This window comes from Sinohyriopsis cumingii, chromosome 13, assembly GCF_028554795.1.
Source record: "Sinohyriopsis cumingii isolate HCF-2022 chromosome 13, ASM2855479v2, whole genome shotgun sequence".
NCBI classification, from domain to species: Eukaryota; Metazoa; Mollusca; class Bivalvia; order Unionida; family Unionidae; genus Sinohyriopsis; species Sinohyriopsis cumingii.
Window position 1 is genome coordinate 7,550,505 of NC_142973.1, and position 13,807 is coordinate 7,564,311.

The 13,807-nt window shown below is 35.8% G+C and overlaps 1 protein-coding gene across 1 annotated transcript in view; it reads left to right on the plus strand.

Annotated features, from left to right (window-relative positions):
- The window catches only part of LOC149784908 (uncharacterized), a 67,651-nt gene that overhangs the window by 41,372 nt on the left and 12,472 nt on the right, over window positions 1–13,807 (plus strand). The window contains exons 11-13 of the mRNA XM_089931264.1: window positions 954–1,076; window positions 6,253–6,539; window positions 8,908–9,114. Coding sequence (XP_089787390.1) covers window positions 954–1,076; window positions 6,253–6,539; window positions 8,908–9,114 — 617 coding nt within the window. The remainder of the gene's footprint in view (window positions 1–953; window positions 1,077–6,252; window positions 6,540–8,907; window positions 9,115–13,807) is intronic.

The following is a 13,807-nucleotide window of genomic DNA, read 5'->3' on the forward strand; positions in this document are numbered from 1 at the left end:
GGGAAAGTTAATTGCCATCACCATGACTTTTTTCAAATTATTACATCAAGTTGAGAGATATCAAGAAGCCTTTGAACTCCTTTGAGTTTGGAACTGCAGTTTGTGAAACAGTGCTGGAGGTAATTATGCTTAAATTAAACATTCCAAAAGTTTGAGTTAAACACGATGTTTATCCTCTGTACATCTGTCTTGAATCACACTTCTGGACTTTTAAATGCATGTGTTTCAGCTTGGCAATAGCAATACATTATATTTTCTTACACCTTTTCTTACAAAATTGCCTTACTGAGGTCTTGTTAGGGTTGGCAGGTCTGATAATGTTCATGCAGATCAGGATACGTGCTGTTTGTTTTACTGATTACTCCTAACAAACTGCACAGATTCAGATCTGCAGGTGCATTATGCAACAGTAGATATGGGTCTATGCAGTTTGCAGTTGGATTCATCTTATAAGTGAGTATATATGGTAATTTATTTTTTAACATCAATTCCAGACTTGTCCTTTGTAATCAGTGCAAATAACATTTGACATGTATGATTCCTAGGACAAGGTAAACTGTACTGGCTGTCAGAACAAATTTTTATTTCAATTGTTTTGAAAATTTTTATTATTTCATCAAACTCTGTCTACTTTTTGTCGCTTAACCAATGCTGCCATGCGATGGTCAGGGGTGGATATTTTTCAACCCTCCTCTCACACCTTTATTCTAGACTATGCCTTCATGCAGTTTGGTCTCTTTAATTTCAATGAAAAATAATATAGTAAAATAATGACTAATTTTCTTTTTCTTTCTTGTATTTCTTCATATTTGCTTGTGGTACTGCATTCACATTTCATGTGAATTGTACAATTTTAATTTGATTGTATAAGAGCTTGACATACCTGTAATTGAAGGATGTGCTTAAAGAGTGTACTTTTTGGTGCAGTTTTTTACTTTTTAAATTTTTTACAGGATCTGGAAATAGCTGTGGCAGTAGCGAGAGTGACCCTAGTGAAAAATCAAATTTAGACAGCAAATCTGCAGATGAGAAGGAACAATCATTTAAAGAGGCAGACAGAAAAGGAAGATGCCCAGGTAATAATGCGTGCATTGTTAAAAGCAGTACTCATTTGAACCTGTAAGATCCATGTCATAAATATTTTGATAAAGCCCATTTGAAGGAGAGAAATTTTAAATCCAGTAGTCGTAGCAGATGCATCAGGAAATTCTAGTAGGGAATTAGCTAAAACAAAATGCCTGATTATTAAGGAAGAGCCAGATTGTTAATAAAGTGAAGCTGTTTACTTGTTAATAATTTTGAAGTGTTTTACAATATTTAATCCATGACATCAGTTTCCTCATGGACAAAATCCTAATTGCCTGGTTAGAGGAGAACAAATATTCAGAAATCTTAAAACCTCTTAAGTAATAAATACATATATCATAAAGAATAATAACAGCATTTGTAAGTGGTACACAACTATTTGTTTAATATTTTATACATGTATTACCAGTGTAAATGAGACACAAGTTTCCTTTGTGAAAGTTCTAGCTGTTAAACTGCTTTTATAATCTGCAGAGGCAGGCAAGTCCTGAATGTTTTCATTTTCTCCTTGAACACATTCCCTGATAACATTTACATAAAGGATATAAATTTGCTACCTTCTGAATCCAGCCATACAGAAAGATGAAAATTTGTCTTTCTGTCTTATTATGTAGACAAAGGTCAATAACTCTTGTACATTACCTCCCTTGCCACAACTTTGTGTTTCCACTTTTTAAGCTTTGCTTCCATTCAACAGCATTATATGAGACACCTCCCACCAATCAAAGCCAAATTTGTGTTAAATGTGAACCATCTGTACAAGGTTTTAGATTTATTTGGATTAATATTCATTCCTAAATAGGTGGTAAATATTGTTAATGTTTAAATTTTGCAAAAATTTTGTGACATTTTTCACTTTCTCTGACAGTGTCCAAAATTGACTATCACCAATGCATGTTGTTTTTAACAGTTTTGTGCACACTATAGTTAGTAACAGGTGTAGTTCTAGTGACTTATCAACATGCTGCATCATTAATTTACACATTTTTGTTATATTTTGTTTTTATCTTGTATCAGTGAAACCTTCTGATGAAGTGTAATAGATGCACCAAGTTCAAGGCAAAGGAAGACAGCATGAGTTGTGCCTTTCAGGTACAAAATCTTCATGATCAGCACCATGCAGGGTGTGCACCATATAGTCCAAGTGTGCATGGAATACAATGTTATAAAAGTTGACCAAGGCAGAGAAAGAGGGTGACAGCAACACAGATTTTAAATTCCCACATGTAATTATGATACAGTGAAGGAATGTACATTTTTAGACAGCCTAGGTCCAAGCATGGGTCTATAAGTCTGGTTGCATGGGATTTTTAATGGATCCATCCTATATTACCATGTCGCTGTCTGGATCCGTCCATGGTTGTCCAACCATTGGATTCAGTCATCGAGCCAGTCCAGCTGTCTTAATCGAGGGATATTACTGAAAGATCTGTCCCTCTTGCCAGGCTTATGGTTTCATCTTTCTACAATAATGGAGGTCTTAGAGATAGATTTGTCCATCCCACCATGTTATGGCAGTATACAGTTACAGTTATCTTAGTGATAAATCTGTGTCTATCTCACAAGGTCTATTGCTTCATCTCTTTACAACTACCAAGATCTTAATGATAGATCTGTCCATCCTTCAATGCCTAGGGTTACATTCAATTACAATTATGGGGATCTTGTACCTTGCTAGGCAGACATAGTATGATGATTTTAGTGAAAGATCCGTCCATCCAGCCATACCCATTGCACCAACCAGATCACCTTCCACAAATCCAGCAACAGTGCAAACAGTACTCCTGGCAAACCAGCTGTCTATACCAGCAACAGTGCAAACAATACTCCTGGCAAACCAGCTGTCTGTACCAGTACACCAAACTTGGCTGGCAGAGCCAGCTTATGTTCAGTGTTTATCTGCAGGATATTGGCCATGAATTATGTAGAGATGATGGTATTGCATCATCATTGCCATATGGAATGGCTAAAGGCTGCTGTCAAGGAGATACACTGGGTATTGCCTGCTTTGGAATGCCCTTCACCCTTTGCTACCACACATGATTATAAAGTCAAAATGTTTTTCAACATCAATGATGAAGAAATCTCCATCCTTCTGGCTGCTCCCCCTCTCATCAAAGATCAAGTTGAGAGCCAAGTAACAGCAACATTTTCCTCATGTTGTACAAGACAAATTCTGCTACCTACAATACTAAACTCCTGGCATTAGATAAAAACTTAGTGGAGGTTAACATTTCTGCCACACTTATTTTATAAACTGGATAAAAATGTATTTCTTGCCACATCAAAGCATCTTCAGAACATTGTCAGCTGATTCCAGTGTTGGATGTGACCTCCTTGGTGACCTTCCAACTGACAGAAAATTCAGCCAGCCAACATGCATGGGAGTTGACAGTCTAAATTCCTCAGGTCATTAAAACAGCAGCTTACCATTCAATTGCAAATGCATTGACTACCTCTCCCAGTCGTGACTTGATAGGTCATGATGCCTGTTTGTGTACCACTTTGCTAAAGCTGCAGCATGCTTTTGCATTAAGATGACTCCATTTGGCTAGCCATTGATTTTTGGAGGCAAAATTAAAGAAGTTCAGAGGAGGCAGTTCAAGAACTACTTCTCCAACTTGCTACTTGACCTGTATAATTTTTTTTTTAAAAAAAAGCTGTCCCAGCTACGATGGAGAGATGATATCTGAGCCAAGAAAAAGGGATTTTTACATCCCAGGTGTCATTCTGATCGCAAACTTATGCCAGCAGACAACAGCTGAATCCATCTAGGAGGCACCCATACAGGGGAGGTAAGAAACCAAGTTTCTCTACAACTCTGCACTTACTTTACACCCCACCATGCACAGACAGTCTACCTGAGGGTGTAGCACTGAGCACATGGTTATCCATACAGAATGGTCTCTTCATCCATTTGGTTTTCATCAGATTTGCAGTATAGGTAGCATCCAATCATCCACCTTTTTGCATCAAGGTGGAGTCACAAATGGCCCACCTTTGTATCACTGGTTCCAATCTCAAAACCTTGGCCATGGATGTATCGTCAGTCAGTTGGGGAGGGGAGGTTATAGGCTTTAAACTACCCACCCCAGTCTTAGTACTGAATATAATACAGAAAAAGAGGTCATAATTCTGGTTAACTCTCTCAGATGGGACAAGTCCTGGGTCAAAAGTCTGTGTGATCTAGTGATAAACCTACAGCCAAACTAAATCTTCTAAACAACCATGGTCAAAGGTGTACCACCCGTGCCTGGACTGTCTTCTCAATTGCACTTGACTCTTGTCAGGACAACCATGTTAAAGAAAGAATTTAGACTTTCAGTTGTGGAGAGAATCTCAAGAGCAAGAGAGCCTCCACATTAGAGGCTTATGAAGGGAAGGTAGCATTTTTTTCAGGGACTGGTGTTGACTCAATAACATTGTCACTTTGTATGTGTTGATCCCTCAACTAGCCAACTTTTTTTCTCTGGCTGTACAAAGAGAAAGCGGGCACCAGTTACCACCAAAGGCTATCACTCCATAATATCTGACACATGTAGGCATCATGGCAGAAGACATATTGGTCATGTTGTTGTTGTTGTTGTTCTAGGGTTTAATGCCATTTTTCAGCACAAGATAGGCTATACATGGCGGCCAGTATAACTGGTGGAGGAAGAACCCTGGAAAACCAAGGGAAGAACCACCAACCCACGAGAAGCTACTGGCAGGCTTTCCCACGTACCTATGTTGGTCATGATATCATGAGTCAGACCTATTAGCAAATTTTTATTTGATTAGACCAAAATCCCTCACCCTGTTTCCACAATGGAATCTGTTCTGGGTCTTAACATGGCTTAATTCAGATAAATTCAAGTCATTAGTCCATACCTTGCTGAAGCTGTTATCATACAAAACCTGATTTCTGATAACTTTAGCTACTGGTGTACAATGTACAATTCAGGAGCAGTGGTCATGCAAGATCTGGTCTGTGCCCTCAAGCACTGCTTGAAAAGTCCAGTCATGGCAACAACAAATAACTCTTTCTCCCCATGAAGGTGGGAAAGTAGGCTATCACCTCCAAAGCACAATCTTTGTGGCTTAAGTGGATTTTATGCATACTCTAATGTCTCAAAATATCAGTTTCCTTCTGAGTTCAGCTCATGAATTAGAGCAATCTCTGCAACCCTCATGTTTAAAAAGCATGATAGCAGATAATATCATCATTTTTAAATAAAAAACAAAAAATTTAGAATGCACATTCTAGAGTTTGTACCACTACTTATAATAATTCAACTCCAGTAAGTATTTAGATTTGCTTTGTTCTTTTCACACATTTTCAACTAGTATGGGCAGCCAGGGTGCTGCAAACAGAATATACATTTTTGAATTAAATCAGTCATTGTGATGTATAATGTCATACCTTGTGAAAAAAGTTTTTGAAATCACTTTTTTTAGTGTAGAATCTGAGCTTTGCATAAGGACTTGCTTTGAGAACATAATGTACAGCTTGACCCTGTAGAAATCCAATGAGCTGGAATTTCCTGCATGAAGTTCCTTGCTTCCCTTCAGTTGTAGATAAGCATCAGTTAATATAACAGTATGACCTTAACTAGACTACTGTGAACAGTATATTAACACAAACCATTTTCATTCAAGTAACTTTGACTATGACTTTTTAACTCAAAATCGATAGCCATTTATCTTACCCCAATACAAGCCATCCCTAACGTTTAGGACCGACCTCTGAGCTAGAGCTGATGTTATTATGCAGAAAACATTTTGTTCTTGCAGTGAACATGACCTTTGACATTTAGATTCCCAGAATTGACGGCTTTCTTCCTTATGCCAAGTGCAAGGAATCTGCATAGATTGGCCCAGGTCTGTGATGTTGAGCTAATTTTTATGGTATGGAAGTCATTATTCATCTTTTCGTTACAGTGACCTTAACCTTTAACACCAAAATTGATAGGCCAAAAAGTGATCTTGACATTCATAGTATTTTTCCTTACTCCAAATGCAAGTTATCTACAACATTTACTAACACTGCATGGTGGATAACTGAATTTATTTTGCAAAACACAAAATAGGGAATGTATGGATAGATGGTCAACATCATAACATGAAACACGTTACAATTAAAACTGTATGAAACAGCTTCATTTGAGCCATCTTCTGACCTTTCAGGCTGTAAGGAACCACTTTTGATCAATGGGCCAGTTTTGAACAGCCGAACATACAGTACGTCTCTGGAGACTTCCCATTTTACCTGTCTTGCTCACAGAAAACTTAGGAGGCTGGAGAGGAGGCACATTCAAGAGGTCCTCACATGCATGCGAAAGAAAAACTTGGATATAAGAAGCCATGGAAACTTTAGTAAATGGAAAATACAAGAACAATGTTATTCCAGTAATAATAGAAAGAGAAGAGGATCAGTGTATGACTTTCCTTATTCTGATACTGGGAAAAACAAGGTGTGATTTTTTTTTATGGTTTCAGGTTTTAGTCTTTGTTGTTTAGTTGATGACAGCTAATGCCACCATTGTTTCAATAATTGTCTGCTAGTAGATACTTTGTAGAACTACCATTACTACTAACTTTATCAAAACGTCAGCTTTGTGTAATATTGCAACCAACACAGCAACATCTACATCATTAGAAACTTGGACAAATCTTGGAATGGCAATATCTACATCAGTTATTTTAATAACTATGTTGATTCTGCAGAATCATTTTTGTTTTCTTGACCAATTTCACCTCGAATTAAATGATTCAATTTTGTTTTGTTCTTTTTGCTTTTATTAAATAAGTATAGGTTCACAAGTTCATAATATTTAGGAGAACCTGCATCCATCCACAAAATGAAATAGCATACACAAACTGTGCCACAAGTATTGATGAGGGTTTCAGATCTTTTGTCTGTTTTGATGTTATTCAAAATAACAATGATAATAATGTGACTGTTACATAAAAAGGCACAGTTGGAAAATGAATACAGAATTATTCAAAACCCCTTTTTAATAGGATAAAGGATTGAGTCTGGAATTTGTATGCACACACACACACACACACACACATTAGCAGAACTAGTCTGGCAGTTTTCATATTTTGCCATTACACTTGCAGTATTATGGTAATCACCTGAAGATGTGCATATCCTGAAATCACTCTGCTCCTACAAGTTTTTTAAGAGTCGTTGCACTTTCTGACATGTATTCAAATATGACACAATCTTGTTAGCATAATTGGTCTGGCAGTTTCTAATGGATTGCCAGGCAACTTGGTAAATATTATGGTCATCACCTGAAGATGTGCATATTGACAAATCACTTTGCTCCTACCAATATTTATTAGTTATTACCCTTTTTGTTTTTGCAGCATAATGCAGTGTATAATACAATATTTATTAGTGCAACTAGTTCCAAATTTATTTGTGAATTTTGTAATGGGTTGTAGTGAAACTATCATAGATACATATTTGGATCATCATCTAAAAACTGATATTGACAAATCGTCATGTTTCCATGATTTTGTAAGAGTTATTGACCATTCTAAGTTCTAGCCTGATGCCGTGTATCATTACGACACAATTTTGTGAATGCAGTTACTCTTGCAGTTTGTAATTGATTTTTGTGAAAACGTAGTCATAATCATCTAAAGTGAATGTTGACAAATCAGTGTTCTTGCACTATTTTCATAAGAATTGTACATGCTTTGTTGCTATAGATTCATCTCTACCTTGGGGTAGTGGATGGATGGCAGGATCGTCTGTGTGTGAGTGAATTGCTTACTATTTGACATTTCAAATAATTATTAATTCTCATTTCATGCTTTATTGGTACATAGATACAAGTACATTCTTTTGATAACTTTAAACACAAAACTTCATTTTGCATCAAAAAAAAAATTTTATTGGGTGTGTGAGAGATACATATACATATATTTATGCCATGAAGCTCAGTGTTGATTGCAAAATGTAACTCTTTGATCTATTCTGCAGAGTCCTGCAGATTGCTTGCAGTTAACAGGGTGACTACATTAGATTCAGTAAGAAAAATATGTGTATGCAGATTAAAACTATCAGGATAATGAATGCTTTTGATAGAGATTTAAAATTTTGAAGTTAAATTTAGTGGAAATGAAACTTATGTATTAAATCCCGGTCCAAATGGTGAAAGGATTCTTAAGTAATCAAGTGGGTGTGAAAAACTCAGTGGCAGTTGATTAGTGTCAGTGGATGTATATCCGAGTCAGCAAAATATAGTTTGGTCTGATGGGTATGTTTTGCACAATTTACAGAAAAATCCAGTGGTGTGCTGCCAGAGATAACGTTTAAAAAAAGCTTTATTGCATGACATTTGTTCATCATGAACACAAATCGATATATTATACTTCCAGCAGTTATAGCAAACAGTGACTGTTATTTCGTGGTTATTGTTTTTGAAGGGTGGGGTACTTAGGGATCAATATTAGGCCCTAATTCCAGTGTAAAATAGTTTGAAGTAATGTATATTTTCCAAATATATCAATGAACTCCTTAAAATGTTATATCCCATTTGATCTGATTTTTCCCCACAGTCAAATCATGCTAGAGAGGTACCCATTTCTAAACATGCCAGAAAGAATTGTTCCAGTTGTTAGGGTTCATATTTTAAAAAAATGCAAGAAAGTCAAAAGTGTTGTGTCCTGGTTATTTCACATAACTGATTTAAAGAATTTAAGGTTTTAAAAATTTATATTCATCTTTCATTTCAAGTTCCCAGAATCAAACATGCCTCCTTATCATTATCTTTAGAGAGTAAAACTTTATGGTATTCTCTTAAAACTTATTTTAACTTTCAGATTTCCTCAACAAAGATAAGCTGTTCCTTACTTGCACCCAGAACTTCAAATAGAAGGCCCAGAGTACCATATACGGAAGAGGAAATAATAAATCTGCAAAAAGGTGTTGCTACTTTTGGAAAGTTTTGGAACAAGATTTTGTCCATGTACAAGTTTCATCCTAATAGAACTGCTGTTGATTTGAAGGATAAATATAAAAGGATGAAGGTAAGCAAAATAAAAAATTTCATTTTTTTTCCTAGCCAGATTTAAATAATATTGCCAAAACTTGGAGCATTTGGTCTGTTTCTCAGGGATCATGAGGGATTTTAAAGAAGACTAAAGATTCTATTCTTCATTTTGTTACATAATGTGGTATGCATGCTAATCCACCTTAAGTTTGATGTTTCTTTCACCTGCAGTGTTAACCTATAGCTCTCAAGTTCTCACCATTCAGTGTTCTTTGCAAGTCAGTTCTCTTCTTTCCAGCTATCATTTTACTTTTATTCACCACTTGTCATAATTTGATTTTAGCTTATTTACTGGTTTGGCACATTTAAAATGAAATATCTGGTTGGTTATGACTTAAATGGTTCCTTCATTTGTGAGTGCTGCATCTATCCTTTATTCGTCAACACTCATCAATTAAGCCACTGATAAGAATATCTCTGCTTGGCTGCTCTAGTCGCTGAACCATTGGGGTGAACTTTCAGGTTTATTTGTTTACTTGCTCAGCTTGGTCTGGAATATCGGAATCCTATATACTCATCAGTTTTATGTCATACAACTCTTTCTTAGAACTGAAATTGTACATCTTTGAAATGAATGCACTTGACACTAATTTAGATGCTATAAAGGAATTCTTTGGTCATACAATACTTTAAAAGTTAAGTTTGTTTTTCAGAAAACAGTAAAATGTTACTTACAAAATTGTGATACTTTTCATTCATGAATTGGATTTGAACTAATTTCGTGGTGCATGAAGCAGATTAATTTGAAGTGTGAAGCTTAAGCATGGCAGTTAGGAAACATGTCATAATTATGTCTTCAGTATCAACTGTTGGTTTGTTGTTTGTTTATTTTTGCAAAAATATTCCGGATTTTTATACCTGCACTGTGATAACAGATGGGGGCATATTATCTTCCTGCTAATAAGTCCATATCCTAAATTTGTTTTAGTGCAGTAGCTCAGAAACTATTAAACCCAAAGTCAAGAAACTTGACACACTTTATCAAGGTCATAATTAAATGACCTCATTAGACTTTGCGGCAGGACCTCCGGTACTCAGGGTTCCTTCCACCAGACATTTTCCAGACCAAAAAATAAAAGTTCCCAGATGTAATAGTAACTCTTGAAGGGCTCAAAAAATGTATACTAGAGACTTCTCCCAGAAACAAAAGAGGAGTCACATTAATGCTTTCCAACTAAGATGGTTGCAATAACAAAACTTTAAGACTTATTCAAGACTTTGTAGTCATTTTTCAATTTTTCCAGTCAATGACAAGAATTTTCAATATGGCTGGACTTATGGGTCAGCTTATGCAAGGGTCAGGCACTTTTAGCAGCAGGGAGGGTGAACCCTACAAGGTTAAGAAGGGTCCATTTGCGAAAATAAAGCTTCCTACAAAAAAATCAAAATACAAGGTCAATAACACCAAACTGCAGCCTCTAATTGACCAAGATTTTCTCTAATTGGGTTAGCTCATTTTATTATTGTGCTTTTGACATTTGTATTTTCAAATTTTTGCATGTGTTTGTTCACCCACCTGGACCCTCATTTTTTTTGTCACCCTCCCTGCTGCTGTGTCTCAACCAAAATTTGTATCAAGACCTACAAAATATCATGACCAAGGATCATATAATTTTATTGTGATAAATCCATGTGGGGTAGCTTGCACACATGAAAAAACGTTTTTGAACTTAGTCATATCCATATCCCCAGAACACCAAGTCTGATGAATGTTTTGCAGAGTATGTGTATCAACTCCATTAAATACAACTAAAATATTACAGTTGTCTCTGATCACTTTAGGTATTTGTGTACATTGTTGAGTAACATGAATCACCTGTGTTTTTGTGCCTGCCACGAGAAAATATCTGAGCTGGATTTGATTGTTTGTACAGCATCGCATCATCATATACTATATTATTAATAAATCCATCTACAGATGGGACTTCATCAATATCGGTGATAAAATCAATAATATTACTATCCTCATCCAACAATTTCGCGTTTTTATTAAAATCCTTAAGCACATCATAGCATATCTAATCATCTACAGATGATGCCGCCAAATATAATTTAACCCACTTGAGCATCTCATTATCAGATTAAGCAACAAATGCTGTCCTACCAGACCAAGATGGACTTTGATAATTGCTCTGATAGAATAGAACTTTGTTGATTGATTGATTGATTGATTTTATTTTTAACGGCGCATCAGCACTGTTAGGCTATTTAGCGCCAAACAAAATGTTATTTGTATAATCTTTTTAAAAATTATAAAAGGTCCTATATTGACCAGCGATAAAAAAGAACAAATGGTTGAAATTAAAACGGTAAGATGGTAATGGTGCAAAATAAAGCTTCCCGATCAATGGGGTATGTAAACACCCTATGTCAATGAAAAACGATGAAAAGCATTAAAATGAGATGGTATATATAATGCATAAAACTGCACAAGGTGATAGCATAAAAGTTAGAGTTTAGCATAAATATTTACTGCTTTCAGGAACCCTATAATACCTATAGAACTTTGTAGTGCTGGACTTGCTCTTGCTTTCATGTCGCTGAGAAGTCAATGTTATCCATGTTGTACAAACATAATAAATAATATGGATTTATATTGTGTTCAATGCAGAACACCCACCACCACAAGTGGATTAACAAATTAATAACAAAAAATAAAAAGTGCGCATTTACGTGCAAGTTTGTGAAAAGTGGTACAAAAAAATACAAATTTATTTTGTCTTGTATGAAGACAGGTGGTGATATCACTGCTTCACTGGGAAAATTACCAGGAGCTCCATGGGCTAAATACCCAGGAGAAAAACATCTTCCTGGATATAATTATTGTGGTCCTGGAACCCGACTTGATATCTGACTTGACAAATGAGACCAACCAAGACCTGGGAAGTATCCAATAAATGCAATTGGTCAAGCGTGTCATATTCATGATGTAGCATATAAAAATAAGGATTTACAACAACATATTGCAGACGTGAAGTTGATTCACTCGTTAAATTCCTTTTAAAAAAATCTCTCAGAGAATCACTAGCTATTTGGCTGGTAAGATCTTTGATGAACAATTAACTAGTGCTTGGGGCCAGTAATTAATCAACCAATTATTATTATACAATGGAATTGATTTATTATGGCCCAAGAGGATATTGGAGAGGTAGAGCAATGATTAGTAAACTTGCTGATGCAGCAGGTGTCACACATTCTGTTGCTGCAAATTGGTTAGCATGACAGGCAATATGGCAAATTTATATACCACCACCTAAAAAAATTCAGTACACACATTTTGATTTCAGCACTCCCAATGAAGTTCATCAAGCAGATATTTTGTTTTTACCACACGATGCTGTTCAAACTGGTAGATGTGAATCACGCACATATAAATACGCGTTGACTGTCATTGACGTTGCAAATAGATATAAAGAAGCAGAACCACTATCAACAAAAACAGCAACTGAAGTTGCATCTGTGTTTGAACTAATTTATCAACACGGCAGTCTATGATGGCCAGTTTGATCCTGGCAAGGAATTTCTTGGTATGGATCATCTGTGATGAAAAAACATAACATCAAAATCAGATGAGGACATACCGCAATTCATAGTGATCAGGCAGTTGTTGAATGATTTAATTGAACACTTGCTGAGCAATTGTTTGGATATCAGCATGCGCAGGAAATATCCCTGAACAAAGTTCAGAAAGACTAGATCTTGTGAATGGGTTGCAAGACTACCAAGTGTGATAGCTGCATTAAATAATGAAATTACTCTTGTAATTTCTGTGAAACCCATTATTGCAATCACAAAAAAACATATACCAATACAACAACATGACTCCTTCTCAAAACAACCAATTCTAGGTAATGTGACTATTTGTATGAACCTGGAGAACTTGAAGGGCGTAAAAAAGAGCAACAGATCCTATTTGGAGTGTGATCACAAATAAAATTTCCAGTGTGGTAAGATCCATGGGCAGACCCACAATTTACAGACTAGATTCAACTGCTCCTAAACGTGGATTTGTACATGAACACTTACAAATAATTCCTAAGACACACAATTACCACCACGTTCACTTTTGTGAAAGCAGGACACCAGCACCCTGATGTTGATTACATTCAAGACAGGTCATCATCACATTTTCGCATGTGTGACCAAGACCTATTAATTCTATATACAGTAAACTGTCTTGGATTATTATTTGAATACTGCCACAACATTACTGTGTTACAGCTCGCACAATGATTATTCTGTCGTTGTTTCAATGTCATGATAAATTCAACATCGAGATCAAAGTCATTTTTTTGTTGTCACGCTGCTTATAACCAGTTAATTTTTTTCTTACTATATCATCTCCATTGCTAGCAGTTGATTATTATTTTCTGTGAAGTCTATTATAACCATCCACAACTGAGACATTCTTCTGACTCGGAACACTGCGAGATAAACTAAGTTTGAACATTCAATACGATCAACAATACAAATATTGGTATTAGAAATAGTTAATCCTTGTGACAAATGAATCGTTATAGCATATCATAGAGTCCAAGGAGTTTTGTCCATTGTTAACATGCTCTCAAGAACACTCACAGGAACTAAAATGGTATCATTTAACACAAGATTTTGTTTACTACCACAACCTGGAATTTCAACGTCGATATTTTACCATTGAGTATCTGCTG